The 14,372-nt window shown below is 44.6% G+C and overlaps 1 protein-coding gene across 1 annotated transcript in view; it reads left to right on the top strand.

Annotated features, from left to right (window-relative positions):
• Nucleotides 1-14,072, top strand: part of LOC126980635 (glycine receptor subunit alpha-2-like) — a 20,678-nt gene extending 6,606 nt beyond the window's left edge. The window contains exons 5-11 of the mRNA XM_050830737.1: nt 222-312; nt 1,964-2,046; nt 2,975-3,109; nt 9,398-9,596; nt 10,170-10,274; nt 11,301-11,463; nt 12,398-14,072. Coding sequence (XP_050686694.1) covers nt 222-312; nt 1,964-2,046; nt 2,975-3,109; nt 9,398-9,596; nt 10,170-10,274; nt 11,301-11,463; nt 12,398-12,682 — 1,061 coding nt within the window. The 3' untranslated portion in view covers nt 12,683-14,072. The remainder of the gene's footprint in view (nt 1-221; nt 313-1,963; nt 2,047-2,974; nt 3,110-9,397; nt 9,597-10,169; nt 10,275-11,300; nt 11,464-12,397) is intronic.
• The last annotated feature ends 300 nt before the right edge of the window (nt 14,073-14,372 follow it).

The raw sequence follows: 14,372 nt of genomic DNA, 5'->3' as shown, positions 1-14,372 counted from the left end.
GGAAATACTTGTTTGTTGTATGGAATCTTTTTTTACCTGTGCTTACAAATAACATCTGAGTTTGATCTAATTAACTTATATTGCATTATTCTTTCTTTTATTTATTCTTTAATCTTCTTTATATTCCTTCTCTTGCTTCTTCTACCTCTTGTGTTTGTTCTTATCCTTCTCTTTTTTCTTGTTCATTTTGTTCTTGTTCTTTTCGTCTTCCTCCCACACAGAGCACAGTGGGGGCGTGTCTACCCCGTCTCTACTCACCCAGATTGCCTCCGTCTGGATCTACGGGAACGCCACGGTGGATTACTCCGGGAAGTACGTAGAGAAGGAAGGGAGGGAGGAGGGAGGGGATGAAGGAGGGAAGGATGTTAGGCGGGAGTGAGTGAGTGCTGGAGGGGGAGACAGGAGTGAAGGATGAGAGGAAGGAAAGACGGAGGGAAAGACGGATGGAAGGAAGGAAGGAAGGAAGGAAGAACGTAAGGATGTAGGAAAGAACAAAGGTAAGAAGGAAGGAAGGAAGGAAGTGTGTGAGAGAGAGAGAGAGAGAGAGCGTGCGTGTGTGTTTAGGAAGGTATTACACACACACACATACACACACACACACACACACACACACACACACACACACACACACACACACACACACACACACACACACACACACACACACACACACACACGTCCCCAGGGTCGCACTAACCTTGGTCTTGGTTCACTTGGACGCCTCTCTTACCTGTCACCTCATTAGATTACCTGCCCTTCCTTCCTTCCTTCCTTCCCTCCTTACTTCTTCCTTACTTCCCTCCTTCCTTCCTTACTTACTTCTTCCTTACTTCCCTCCTTCCTTCCTTCTCTCCTACATTCCTTCCTTCTATCCTACATTCCTTCCTTTATCTCTTCCTTCATTCGTTTCTTCCTTCCTTCCTTCCTTCCTTCCTTCTTCCTTACTTCCCTCCTTCCTTCCTTCTTTTCTTCATTCCTTCCTTTATTCCTTCCTTCCTTCGTTTCTTCCTTCCTTCATTTATTCCTTCCTTCCTTCCTTCCTTCCTTCCTTCCGTCTTTATTATGCCCTTCGTTCCTCCTCCCCTTTCCTTTTTTCCTTCCTTTCTTACCCGCCCTCTTTCTTTCTTTTCTCCCTTCCTCCTTTCCTCCATTCCTTCCCTACTTCCTTCCCTCCTTCTTTCATTCCCTTCTTTCCTTCCATGATTTTCCTCTCTCCTTCATGCTTTTCTATTTTCGTTTCTTCTCCCCTTCCTTCTTTCCCTTCTTCCTTCCTTACTTCATTCCTTTCTTCCTTCCTTCCGTCCTTCCTTCCTTAATTATTCCCATGTTTTTCTCGTTCTTTCATATATATTTTCTCCTCCTCCTCCTCCTCCTCCTCCTCCTCCTCCTGCTCCTCCTCCTCTTCATCACAACCCCAGTCATCATCATCATCATCATCATCATCATCATCATTCTTCTCTTTCTCTTAAAGGTCAATCTCATCAAAAATAAGGAGATCGTGAGAGAGAGAGAGAGAGAGAGAGAGAAATCGCGGGACCTTGCAAGTTGACGCAATTTATTCACCTCGTTTTCCTCCGCTCCATTTTTCTTCCTCCTCCTCCTCCTCCTCCTCCTCCTCCTCCTGTTCCAACTTTTTATTCTTTACTTGTTTCGTCTTTCCGTCTCCATCACCTGGTATACGCTCTCTCTCTCTCTCTCTCTCTCTCTCTCTCTCTCTCTCTCTCTCTCTCTCTCTCTTTCCTTCCTTTCTTTAATTCTCTTCATCTTTGTGTCTGTCTTTGTCTATCTGTTTTACTGTTTTTATTCACATTTGTTAAGTTATTTTTTTCTGGCCGTTTTTATTAATGTCTCTTTTTCTATCTAACTGTCGATTTTTATAAGTACTTTTGCTTATTTGTTTATTTTGTTTATTTATTCATTTATTTATTTATCTATCTATTTACTATTTTCCATTTTCTTCCAGCATGTACATCCGTGTGTCCTGCGCCATGACCTACGTTTGGTTTCCACACGACCACCAAATCTGCCTAATCAACATGCAGAGCTGTAAGTAGTAGTAGTAGTAGTAGTAGGAGGAGGAGGAGGAGGAGGAGTAACAGTAGAAGATATGTCATTACTTTTCTTTTTCCTCCTTTTCCTTTTCCTCCTTTTCCTTTCTTATTTTAATTTAGTCGTTGCTCGCATTCTTTCCATTTTTCTTCCATTTCCTTACCTACTTCCTCTCCCCTCCAATCCTCCTCCTCCTCTCCCCTCTCCTTCCCTCTCTGTCCGTTTTTACTTCCCGCTGCTCTTTTCTTTCCATTATCTTCTCTCTTACATTTCAATTACATGTTTTTCTTCTTTCCTTTCTCCCTCTTTCTCTCCCTCACTTCTTTCCTTTCTTTCTTAATCTCCCTCTCCCTCTTTCTACCTCTTCATTTGCTTTCATTCCTTCCACTCCACATTTCCTAATATTCCCTTTCCTTCTTTCCTCACTCCTTACCCACATCTCCACCATCCCTATCCTTCTCACACTCCCTTCGACTGTCTCTCCCTCTCATTCCAGTCTTTTTCATCCCCTTTCCCTCTCCCTCTCTCACCCTCATCAGTGTCCCTCTCACTCTCCCTTATCCCTGTCCCTCTTACCCTCCCTCTCCCTCCCACTCTCATCCTACCTTCCCTCCCTCTCCCTCTCTCACCCTCATCATTGTCTCCCTCTCATCCCCCCTCTCCCTCTCACTTTCCCTTATTCCTGTCCCTCTTACCCTCTTACCCTCCCTCTCCCCCTCGCTCTCTCTCATCCCTGCCCCTCTCATCCTTCCCTCTCTCCCTCTTCCTTCTCTTTCCCTCATCTCTGCTCCTCTCACCCCCCCTCTCATCCTCCCTCTCACTCCTATTCTCCCTCATACCCCCTCTCACTCTCACTCTCCCTCTAATCCTCACCATGTTTCTCAATCATCCCTCCTCTCACTCCCTCTCACTCACTCCCCCTCAGACGCCTACACCCTGGAGCGGAACGTGTATCTGTGGATCTCACCCGGCCTGGAGGTGGCGCCCAGCATCTCCAGTGAGCAATTCTTGGTCAGGATGGAGAAGGTGGAGTCGGCGAACCAGGTGGTGGACGCGTACGGTGAGTGTCGAGATAGATAGATAGATAGATAGACAGATAGATAGATAAGTAGGTACATAGATAGATAGATAGATAGATAAATTGCTGGATAGGTTGATAGATAGATTGATTGACAGACAGATAGATCGGTAGAAAGAGAGGATGCAGAAAAAAAAGAAAAGTAAATAACAGGTAGAGCTTGCAAGAGAAAGAGGAAAAATAAGAGGGAGAAAAACAAATAAATGAGAAAGAAGAAAATAAGAAATAAACTGAATAAAAAGGAGAGCATTTGAGAGAGTGAAAGAATGAAAGAAATGTATGCAAGAGAAAAGAGGGAGCAAAAAATATATGGCAGAGGAAGAAAAACTGCTAGAGAGAGAGAGAGAGAGAGAGAGAGAGAGAGAGAGAGAGAGAGAGAGAGAGAGAGAGAGAGAGAGAGAGAGAGAGAGAGAAAGAAATGATAGAAAGAGTCTGAAAAAGAAATAAGGAATGGGAGGAGGAAGAGGAGGAGGAGGAGAAGAAAAGTAGGAGAGAGAAGAGGAGAGATAGCGAAGGAGAGGTAAGAAATGTAGAATGGAATATAGAGAGAGAAAAAAGAAGGAAATGAGATGAGAGATAAAGAAGGAAATATGTAAAAAGGCTAGGAAGGGGAGGGAAGGAGGGGAGAAAGGGGGAGAAGGGGAGGGAAATAAGATGGGAGGGAGAGAAAAAAGAGGAATCGAGGAAAGGAAAGAATTGGAATTGGATGAAAGACAGAGAAGAAACACATGAGAAGGCTAAGAAGGGAAGGAGGGAGGAAGAGGGTGGGGAGGGAAAGGGAGGGAAGGAGGGAGGGAGGGAGGGGAGAAGAAAGAGCAAACGAGGAAACTTTATGAGAAGGATTTTCCATTTAGTTGTGCGTCTTTGTTTTCTCCTGATGTCTCTGTCCCTGTCTGTCCTCCTCCTGTCCTCCTCCTCCTCCTCCTCCTCCTCCTCTAGTCTGGAAAGAAGAGGAAAACGAGAAAACAAATAAAGAATGAAGACAAGGATGAAGAAAGACATGAAAAATATAGATGACACAAAATAGTTTACTGTACCTATATCTCTCCTCCTCCTCCTCCTCCTCCTCCTCCTCCTCCTCTTCGTTATATTCATCTCCGCCCACTACCTCCTTCATCTTTTCTTTTTAATCTCAATTTTTCTTCCTTCGAGCCACCTGTACCTCCTCCTTCTCCTCCTCCTGTTCCTCCTCCTTCTCCTCTTTCTCCTCCTTTTTCTTCTCCTCCTTTTCCTGTCTTAACTTTTGGCCTTTCTCCTCCTTCACTTGCTTTTTTTCCTCCATTATTTCCATTTTTTTTTACCTTCATCTCCATTTCTTCTTCATTTGCCTCCTCTTCCTCTTTTGATATCCTCCTTATACATGCTTCTCATCCTTCTGCTCCTCTTCCTCCTCCTCTTTCTCCTCATCAGCATTCTTCACCTTCTAATCCTACAGCATCCTTCCCTGTCCTCAAGTTTATGTCCTATGCTGCGTTTCCTTCTTCCATACCCTTCTTGCGCTTCCTCCTCCTCCTCCTCCTCCTCCTCCTCCTCCTCCTACTTCTTTCTTTTCCTTTTTCTCTTTCAGTTCCTTTTCTTGTTTCCTTTCTTTATTTTCCTCCTGTTGTTTATTTCTTCTCCTTCATCTCATTCCTTCTAATAATATTCTTCTCATCAGTCTAGAGCAGTGGTTCTTAACCTGGGGGTCGTTTGCGGTTTCTCGAGGGATCACGGAGCGTTTTGGAGAAAGTCTATTATTTCATGTATTTGAGGTTACCAACTGCTAAAGACATCAACCACAACCAGGCAGTGTTGCCGTTTTGGAACGAAAGTACCAGATTTGGTACTTTTGGGGTGTAAAAAGTACGGCTTCTACTAGATCTGATATGCGTGAAGTGCACTGAACCCGGCGCGGCCAACCAACCAACAAACGCAACCCAACCACAACACTTCCTGGCGGAAGTCAACATTTTCAAGGCTTTTGGGAAGCCAGACGCGAGAATAAATCTTGCTCCTTGTCGAACAAGATCGATCAGTATTTTCTCCAAGCACATTTTAAGGGATAGTTTCCCTTTACTATCGTATTACACTATTTCATATCAGTTAGTCTACATTACCTTATTTTCAGCGTGTGTTCCATTTCTCTCTCTCTCTCTCTCTCTCTCTCTCTCTCTCTCTCTCTCTCTCTCTCTCTCTCTCTCTCTCTCTCTCTCTCTCTCGCTCTCTCTTTGCTTAGTCATATGAAGTAAATAAACAAACAGATGAAGGAAACATCGCATTCCACACAGCACGAGTCGGCCGTCACATTGGCGGGTCATGAAATTTTTTTCATTAATCCACCGAACCAATGATCCGGAAGGCAGGAAACTGTAAGGACTCAAGGTCTGGGCCAAGCCCTCTCCCAAGGCCCTGAGGCTACCCCCGTGTTTCCAAGAGTTATTAGTGACACACACACACACACACACACACACACACACAAAAAAGGCCTTTGAGTGAATGAGCCCCCCACCTCGCCCCTCCCCTGCCCCCCAAATGTCCAACAACTCACTGAACCCAAAAACGAAATACAGAATGACGTCAAGACGTGTCAAATCGCCCGCTATTCATTGTAACACTCAACACTGAGCGCGAGAAGCAGCTACACTACAACACTACACAACCGACGTGGGGAGTACTTCGCGGCGGGCGCGCGGTCATGCGGCGCGTGGTGGGCTGGCTCGTGGGGGAGCTGGTGGTCCTGGACGTTCTGCTTCGAGGGTCCCTGCCCGGAAGGCCCCTTCCTTCAGGCCCCCCCCAGAAAGGGCTGTCAGGGCTGTCCCCGGTGCGCACCATGGGCGTCAGATTGCGTCGGTGCGCACCCGCATTACTGGCTCTGCACCGCCCGACGGCATGCCCTGGACGGAGTGGTGCTGGCTTACCGGATGACGAGGCCTACTTTGAAGTCGCCCACCCGCGACAGTGAGACCGCCCGACCCCCGACTCCCGGCGGCGGCGCACGTGTGTCGTCCGCGGCCTCGCATGCGTCAGCTAAGGTCGCGCGTGCATCGGCATGTCTGGCTTTCAGCACGCTTTCGCCAGACTGCTGGATCGCAGCCACCCCACCAGTCATCAGGAGGCTCATCAGAGCCAGGAGGGGCCTCAGACGGCCAGGGTCAAGTCGGGGCGCGGGAGCAGACACGGAGGCGGGGCGGGACCAGGTCAGGAACGTTTGGGCACGAGAGAGGCATCGCGTGCTACTCACTCCACCACTGTGCCTGCGCCCACGACTGTGTGGGCGCTACCAACTTGTACCCGTACTGACACGCCAGGGCCGCCATTACCGCCAGCGCCTGAGAGGCCAGAGGAGGATAACGGGCCACGGAGGCAGCGCGGGAGAAGTATGTAGGCGGGGCTGGTTGCCAAGGCAGGATATAGGTGCGCTCCCTGCGCCCACTCAGGGGGATAGGTGGCCAGGTGGCAAGAGAGAGGGAGCGTAGCTGGAGTAGCGCATATGAAGAGGTGGGCTAATGAAGAGCTGGAGAAGAAGGTGGAAGGAGCAGCGCTACTTAACTGTGAAAGCAGTCTTGGGAACCCTGCGTAGTGGACAACAGCAGGCTGTAGCCCGTCATGGATGGGAAAAACAACCCCACCCCAAGGCTGGCAGACACAACTACATGACACAAACAGTAACACTAAAACATCCAAACTGCAACTAATACAGTAAGGCGGTAACGAAGAACACTCACCAAGACTGCACAGACTTTCACCGCTTGACCATTTTTCCTGATTCCGCGTCACATCTGTGAATAAAAAGTGTTTCCGTCACCTTCAAAAACAGATCTTCAACACCGAGAAGAATCCAAAAGCCATAAAAAACCGTGATTCTCCGCGCCATAGCTTAACCAGAAAGAAACTCAGCAAAGTGTTTCTTAACCGAAATCTTGCAGACCTGTCTTAAGTAGGCTTGAACTCTTCCAGTGACCAGTTCCAGTTCCAGTTCCAGTTCTTAAAGAAGGTATGAACAATAACGGCTGAGATAGCAGTGGCAAGGATATTGTTGATTCTATTACTTTTATGTCTCCTTCTTCCTCTTCTTATTTTTCTTCTTTCTTATCATCTTCATCTTCTGCTACTTCTTTTTCTTTGTATCTCCTTCTTCTTCTTCTTCTTCTTCTTCTTCTTCTTCTTCTTCTTCTTCTTCCTGTACTTCTACTTCTACTTTTACTTCCTCTTCTTCTTTTTCTTTTTCATCTTTTTCATCTTTTTCTTTTTTTCTTCTTCTTTTCTTCTTTTTCTTTTTCTTCTTCTTTAATAACAGTAAAGGAGACAGCCTGAGGGCACAAAAAAAAATCCAAAAGGCTCGCAAGGGGGGGACACGTATGGCAGCCAGTGTGTCTCTCCGGAAATTCTCTCACGTAAGGCTTGTTGGAACGACGTCCTCAGCTGCGCCAAGCAACGACGCGAAAGCGAGACAACAGAAACACAAATCTTCCAAGAGCTTAACTTTTCCTTACTATGTTTTTTACGCAGCGCTGGAGGCTCGTCCGTTAACCTCGAGAGGAAGAAAAATATGAAATGTTGTTACATCACGACCATTATGAAGGAAATTGCCGAAAATTTTGTCAAGTGCTATTGAGGGGCCCTTTTAATATAGAGGGACGTGAGGCGTTGGGGAAGCTGGGTTTTGGACGAAGGGCGAGGGACGACGAGCAAATTGCGAGGGGCGGCGGGAGGCGTCGGATAGAAATGTCACGGGGTAAAGGGAAGGCGCCGGGGAGCGAGGGGTGTGTTTCGAGGAACATTGTATTCCATATCATGCATTTAGGAATAATAGGCTATTATTCTGCATTTAGGAATGCTAAGTTATTATTTTGCATTTAAGAAAACTAGGCTATTATTTTGTAGTAACTTTTTTTCTTAAAAGAAATTAATATACCTCTCGTGAACAATTTTATTCTTCAAAGATGATTTTTTAATGGGTACCGCGCTGTATTGGTTACTGTCCGGCCCAACTCATAATTGTTTATAGGTGGAAAAGGCTTTATGGTTTGTACTGTTTTAGCACTTGCAGGGGATTTGTGGCATTTTTCAAGGTCTTTTAATTGTAACATTTGCAATAAATCAGGATCTTCATATAGTTTTGTTTTACCTTTACGCAAAGTTCACCATTACTATATATACTGTAGGGGTCACGGTAATGCCCTGGAGAGTCTCAGGGGGTTAGGCGATGAAGAAGGTTAAGAACTATTGCTCTAGAGTATCCTTCAAGTCTTATTTATCATCCTACTTCCATATCCTTATCTTCTTACACTTCCTCCTCCTCCTCCTCCTTACTATAAAAGTCCTTCAAGATTTTTTCCTCTTTCCTTCCTTCCTTTTGTCCTTCCTTCTTTTCTCCTTCATATCTTTCTCATCATGTCTGTATCTTGTTACGCTTCCTTTTCCTCCTTCCGATATATTCTTCCTCTTTCCTCCGCCCTTCCTTCCACCCCTCACCATTTTCCCCTCATTTCTTCTTCACCTTTTTCCCTTCTGTCTTCCCTCGTTCATATTCATTGCATCCTTACTTTTTTTCCTCCTTAACTTTCCTTCTATCCTTTAGCTTCACTCCTTCATATTCTTCTTTCTTTACGCTTTCTCTTCCTAACTTTCCCTCATTCCTTCTTTATTTTATCCTTCCTCCCTATTTTTTCCCTACTAACAATCCCTTCTTCCTTCCTGACTCTTCCTTCTTTCTTCCTTCCTTCACATCCTTCGCATCCTTCTTATACTTCTCAGCTTATCCTTATCTCCATACTCTTCGCGCCTCCTCTTCCCTATCCTTCCTCTATCCTCCTTCCACCCTCCTTCCATCTTCTTTCCCTCCCTCCATCCATATCATTTTCCCATCCTTCTTTCCTTCTACATATCCATCGCATCCTTTATATCCTTCTCATCATATCCTTATCTTTTTATACTTCGTCCTCTCCTTCCTCTTTCCTTCCTGTCTTCCTTTCTTATCCATCTTTCCCTCTATCCCTCCTCTTTTTCATCTTTCTCCCCTCCTTTGTATCTTTTCCTTTTTTTCCTCCCTAACTTTCCTTCTTTCCTTCCTTCTTTCTTTCCTTCTTTCCTTATTTTCTTCTTCCTACCTTTGCTTCTTTTCTTCTATTTTTCCATCCTTCTTCCCTCCTTTACATCCTTTTCAACTTATTTTCATCTAACACTTCGATCCCCACTTTCCTATCCTTCCTCTTCTTTCCTTCTCCCTCACCATCTATCCCTCTATTTTCCCTTTTCCTCTCCTTCTCACATATCCTTCGCGTCCTTCAGGCACCTACCCCGCACTGGCCTTCAGGATCCACCTCACGCGGCGCCTGTCCTCGGTCCTGCTGCAGCTGTACCTCCCGTCAGGACTCTTCGTGGTGGTATCCTTCGTGTCCTTCCTTGTGCCACCCGACGCTATCCCAGGACGCATGACTCTCTGCATCACCACTATACTCACCATGTCTACTCTCCTGGGGGTGGCGATGTAAGTGTGGGGTTGGGGGGTGGGGGGGGAGAGAAGGGATGTGGGTGTGTGAGACAGGGTGGTGATGTTGGTATGGATGTGGGTGTGGGTTTGTGATGTGGGTGTGGGTGGGTGTTGGGTGTCGGGGAAGGGTTGGGTGTTGGGTGTATCAGGATGTGGGTGTGGGTGTGGGTGGGTGTTGGGTGTCGGGGAAGGGTTGTGTGTTAGGTGTATAAGGATGTGGGTGTTGAATGTGAGGGTGTGTATGGGTGTATTTTAGCTTTTTTTGTTTGTTTCTTCTTTTTTTAATTTTTTTGAGGAGAGGATATGTTTGCTTCACTTTTTTGTTCTGTCCACTTTTTTTGCCCATCTCCTCTTTCTCCTCCTCCTCCTCCTCCTCTTCTTCTATACTGGAAAGAAGAGGAAAAAAGAGTTAAGAAATAAAGTAGGAAGACAACATGAAAGAGGACATGTAAAAAAAAAAGTTTACTGCATATAACTCGGGTATATCTTTCCTCCTCCTCCTCCTCCTCCTCCTCCTCCTCCTCGTCGTCCTCCTCCTCTCCTCACTTCCTCCTCCTCCTCCCCCTACAGGCAGTCCACGCCGCGGGTGAGCTACGTGCGCGCCATCGACGTGTGGCTGCTGGCCTGCCTCGCCTTCACCAGCCTCGTCCTGCTGGAGTTTGGCGCCGTCATCAGGTGAGGGGGCGGCAGGGGGGCAATTTTGGGGTAGGGGCATTAGTTAATTTACTTTAATCCATTCACTTAAACTGGATCCCTCCCGGCAGAGGAAGGATCCCTCGCCATTAAGTAAGGCGCTGCTGATTGGCTGTTGGCGGGCGGGGTGTCTGACCTCTCCGCCGCTCAACACGGGAGAGGTTAAAAAAATATTCATACCTGTTTACTTAGCTCATCTGGTACATTAGATGGGTAAATTTCGCTTGCTTCAGTGGATAAAGCGGTGATTGTACAACTATAACACAATTTTCAAAACTCTATAGGATAAAAAAATAATGTAAAATCTGAAAGTAGCATCATTTTCAGGAAGATTTTGTGCACTAGAACAAACATTTAATTCCATAACTGATATCATAATGCTACAAAGATCAATAATAAGTAAAAACTGGTACAAACATACACGTTATTCTCTCAATTCTACTCATCATAATTACGTTATTTTTTACACTATCAGCTTTTGAAAATTGTATCAATTGTACAATCACTGTTTAATCCAATAATGTCAACAAAATTTGCCTGTCTTATGTAAAAGATTAGTTAGGTGAAGAAACATGAATATTTTCTGAACTAGACGTGTGTGTGGGCGACTTAGTCAGAGGTCTCGCCCGCCGTCAGCTAATGAGCAGCGTCCTACTCGTCCAGGAGGGAGCCAGGAGCCAGCTTGAATGGGCCTTAGGTCACTGATTTTTTCTTTCCATTGGTTGCTACCCTGGCGTGATATACCCCTAAGTAGAATGAGCTATAGACGTGATCAGCGTAAGATGAAGTAGTAGAGTACGGTAGAGTAGGTTAGAGGTAGTGAGTAACTAAGCCTCCTCCTCCTCCTCCTCCTCCCCATTATCCTCCTCCTCCTCCTCCTGTTTCTCCATCTTCTTCATATCCTTTCACTTCTCATCCACATCCTCATCTTCTTTGCTTTCTTATCCTTCTTTGCTTTTTGGTCTCTCATTGTCTCCTCCTCCTCCTCCTCCTCCTCCTCCTTCCCAGACTGCTTCAACTGGGGAAGGAGTGGAAAAACACCTCCTGCTTCACCTCCACCTCCACGTCTACCTCCTCCCCCTCTTCCACTAAATCCACCTTCACCACCACTGCCGCCGCCATTAATTCCACCACAACAGCCAAGATCAGCGGAAGACCATTCTCCAACAGGGTAATATTGCTCTCTCTCTCTCTCTCTCTCTCTCTCTCTCTCTCTCTCTCTCTCTCTCTCTCTCTCTCTCTCTCTCTCTTTATGTGTGTGTGTGTGTGTGTGTGTGTGTGTGTGTGACCTTTTCTGTATTCATGAGTTATATACATGTGTGTTTGTATATTTGTATAATCTGAATAAGTAATTAACTCTTCTTCTTCTTCTTCTTCTTCTTCTTCTTCTTCTTCTTCTTCTTCTTGCCTCAACTTTCCTCTCACAATTTTATCTTATCTTCTTTTGTTTCTTTTTCTTTTCTTTTTCTCTTTCTCTTTTTCCCGCTTTCGTCTCATCACATTCCATCATCTTTTTTCCTTACCGTTTATTGCTCTCCTCTACCATCTTTCTTTTTTTATTTTTTTCTGTGTCCTCCTCCTACGCCTCCTTTTGCTCCTCTTCTTCCTACTATTCTTCCTCCTCTTACATTTCTCACTTTCCTTACTCTCCTCTTCTCTCCTTTTCTTCCCTTCTTTTCCCTTCGCTTATTTTCCTTTCCTTTCCTTTCTCCTTTCCATTTCCTTTTTACTTCCCTTTCCTTCCTTTTGCCCCTATCTCTCTCCTCTTTCTCGTTACTTTTGCCTTTTCTCCCTTATTCTTTCACTCCATTTCCTTTTTTTTCTGTCGTCTGTCACTCTTTTTCTATTCCCATCTCTTCCCTTCCCTTCTCCGTCTTTCCTTTCCTTTCCCTTCCCTTCCCTTCTTTTCCTTTCCCTTCCCTTCCCTTCCTTTCCCTTCCCTTCCTTTCCTTTCCCTTCCTTTCCCTTCCCTTCCTTTCCTTTCGTTTCCTTTCCCTTCCCTTCCCCTTCCTTCCTTTGCCCCCATCTTCATCCTTTTCCTTTCCCCATTCCACCCTCCCCACCACCATCACCACCACTACCACAACAACAACAACCCCACACAGATACAACCACATCCACAACCAGAACAGGACCTCCCTTTATCCCCTTCCACCTCCACCCCAACCACCACCAAGGTATCGAACCCGTACCAAGTGAAGGCGAATCGCGTGGAGGCCGCCTCAGCCATCCTCCTCCCCGGCGCCTTCCTGCTCTTCAACCTCGCCTACTGGAGCTGGTTCATGATCGGTTCTCACGGCGCTATTCCCACCTTCATGATGACCACTTCTACTCCTGCTACCGCTACTACTGGGGCTGCTAATGATTGTTGCTCTGGTATAAAGGGGTGATATTTTGTCAACTAACTACCTAGGTTGTTATTGTTGCTGTCGCTGTTACTGTTATATTGCTACTGAACAGATGACGGATAGAATGAATAGGAAAGAGAGAGATGGAGGGGAAAGAGAGACGAGATGAAGAAGAAAGCAAGAAAATGAAATAAAAGAACAGATGATAAAGAAGAGGAAAATAGGGATGGCAAGAAAACATGACAGAGAAAACAAGATAAAGAAAGAAGAAATGGAACGAAGAAAATAAAAGAGAAAGAAGAAAGAGAGAAGAGATCAAAAACAAGAAAACGAAAGAGCAAAACATGACGAAGAAAATGATAAAGAAAGCAAGAACAGATGACATTGATAGTAAGAAAAAGAAAGAGAGAACAGATGAGAAAGCCACAATAAAAAGGTAGAATTAAGAAAAAAACCGTATCAGAGAAAACAAGAAGAGAGAAAAAGAGAACAGGGAACAGATAACAAATAAATAAAACAAAAAAAAAGATAGAGAAGAAAGAAGAAGAAAAAGAGCATGGCAAAAAAAAAGAAGAGAAGAAAGAGGAGAAAGAGAGGAAAGTGCCCTATTATGAACACCACAAATCGCACAACTAAAATATCGTCTTCTTCCACGCGCTTATAACATCATTTTACGATCAAACTCTACGTACATTACACACTCAAAGTTCTCCGCAGTACCTGTTACTTCTGTTAACCTTTCTCACACCTGTCATTACCTGTGATAGACTAACTCACCTGACACTTTGTAATATTGATGTGCAAACTTGCTTGGGGTGTAGTGGTAGGTACTTTTGGTGGGTGTTATGGCTGTAGTAGTGGTAGTAGCAGCAGCAGAAGCAGCAGCAGTAGTAGTAGTAGTAATAGTAGTAGTAGTAGTAGTAGATGTTGTTGTTGTTGTAGTGGTATCAATTACAATATGAGTTTTTGTAAATAAAGAGTGTCAAGAATAGTTACTGTTTTTGTAATAGTAGTAGTAGTAGTAGTAGTAGTAGTAGTAGTAGTAGTAGTAGTAGTAGTAGTGATAGTTTCAATAGCTACATGTGTCTCTTATTGAGAGTAATAACAAATGGGGAACATACTAATGATTTACGTGTTCCATGAATTTTATTCTGTTCTCTCTATCACTATTGTAACATGAGCCATAAATTATTACACACTACAACTATAAACAGAACATTGTACAAAAAGTATGTTATAGGAATCCAGTGAAAAGGACAATAAGGCTTCTATGCAAAATAATGTGAATGAAAACAAAGCAAAATAAGGTGAATAAAAATGGCCTTAGTATTTCTTTCCCGATATCAAACTTTATTTAACAAGTTTAGTTTCCTGTCCTTTAGACCAGGGGTTCCCAGCCTGGGGTACACGTGCCCCAAGTGGTACATCTGCATCTTTCAGGGGGTACATTGGGTCCGAGAGAATAACCACTATATACTGTACAATACATGGTGTAATTGCATTCAAATTGCACAATGTCGGTTTTTTTTTTAAATTTCTTAATTTTAGTAAGCAAAACTGTTATTTAAATTATATGATCAGTCTAAACATACAGATTTCATTATAAAATAATATCAAAATATTACAATTTCATCGTTTTTTAGCCTAGATTTTTTGGGGTAGCCTACACGGGAACCTGTATAAATGCCCAAGGTTGGGAACCCCTGCTTTAGACAGATGTGTGTGTGTGTGT

Source organism: Eriocheir sinensis, chromosome 44, assembly GCF_024679095.1.
Source record: "Eriocheir sinensis breed Jianghai 21 chromosome 44, ASM2467909v1, whole genome shotgun sequence".
In the NCBI taxonomy this organism is placed as follows: domain Eukaryota; kingdom Metazoa; phylum Arthropoda; class Malacostraca; order Decapoda; family Varunidae; genus Eriocheir; species Eriocheir sinensis.
The sequence above is the reverse complement of the archived record's forward strand: the minus strand, read 5'-3'. Positions and strand labels throughout refer to the sequence as shown.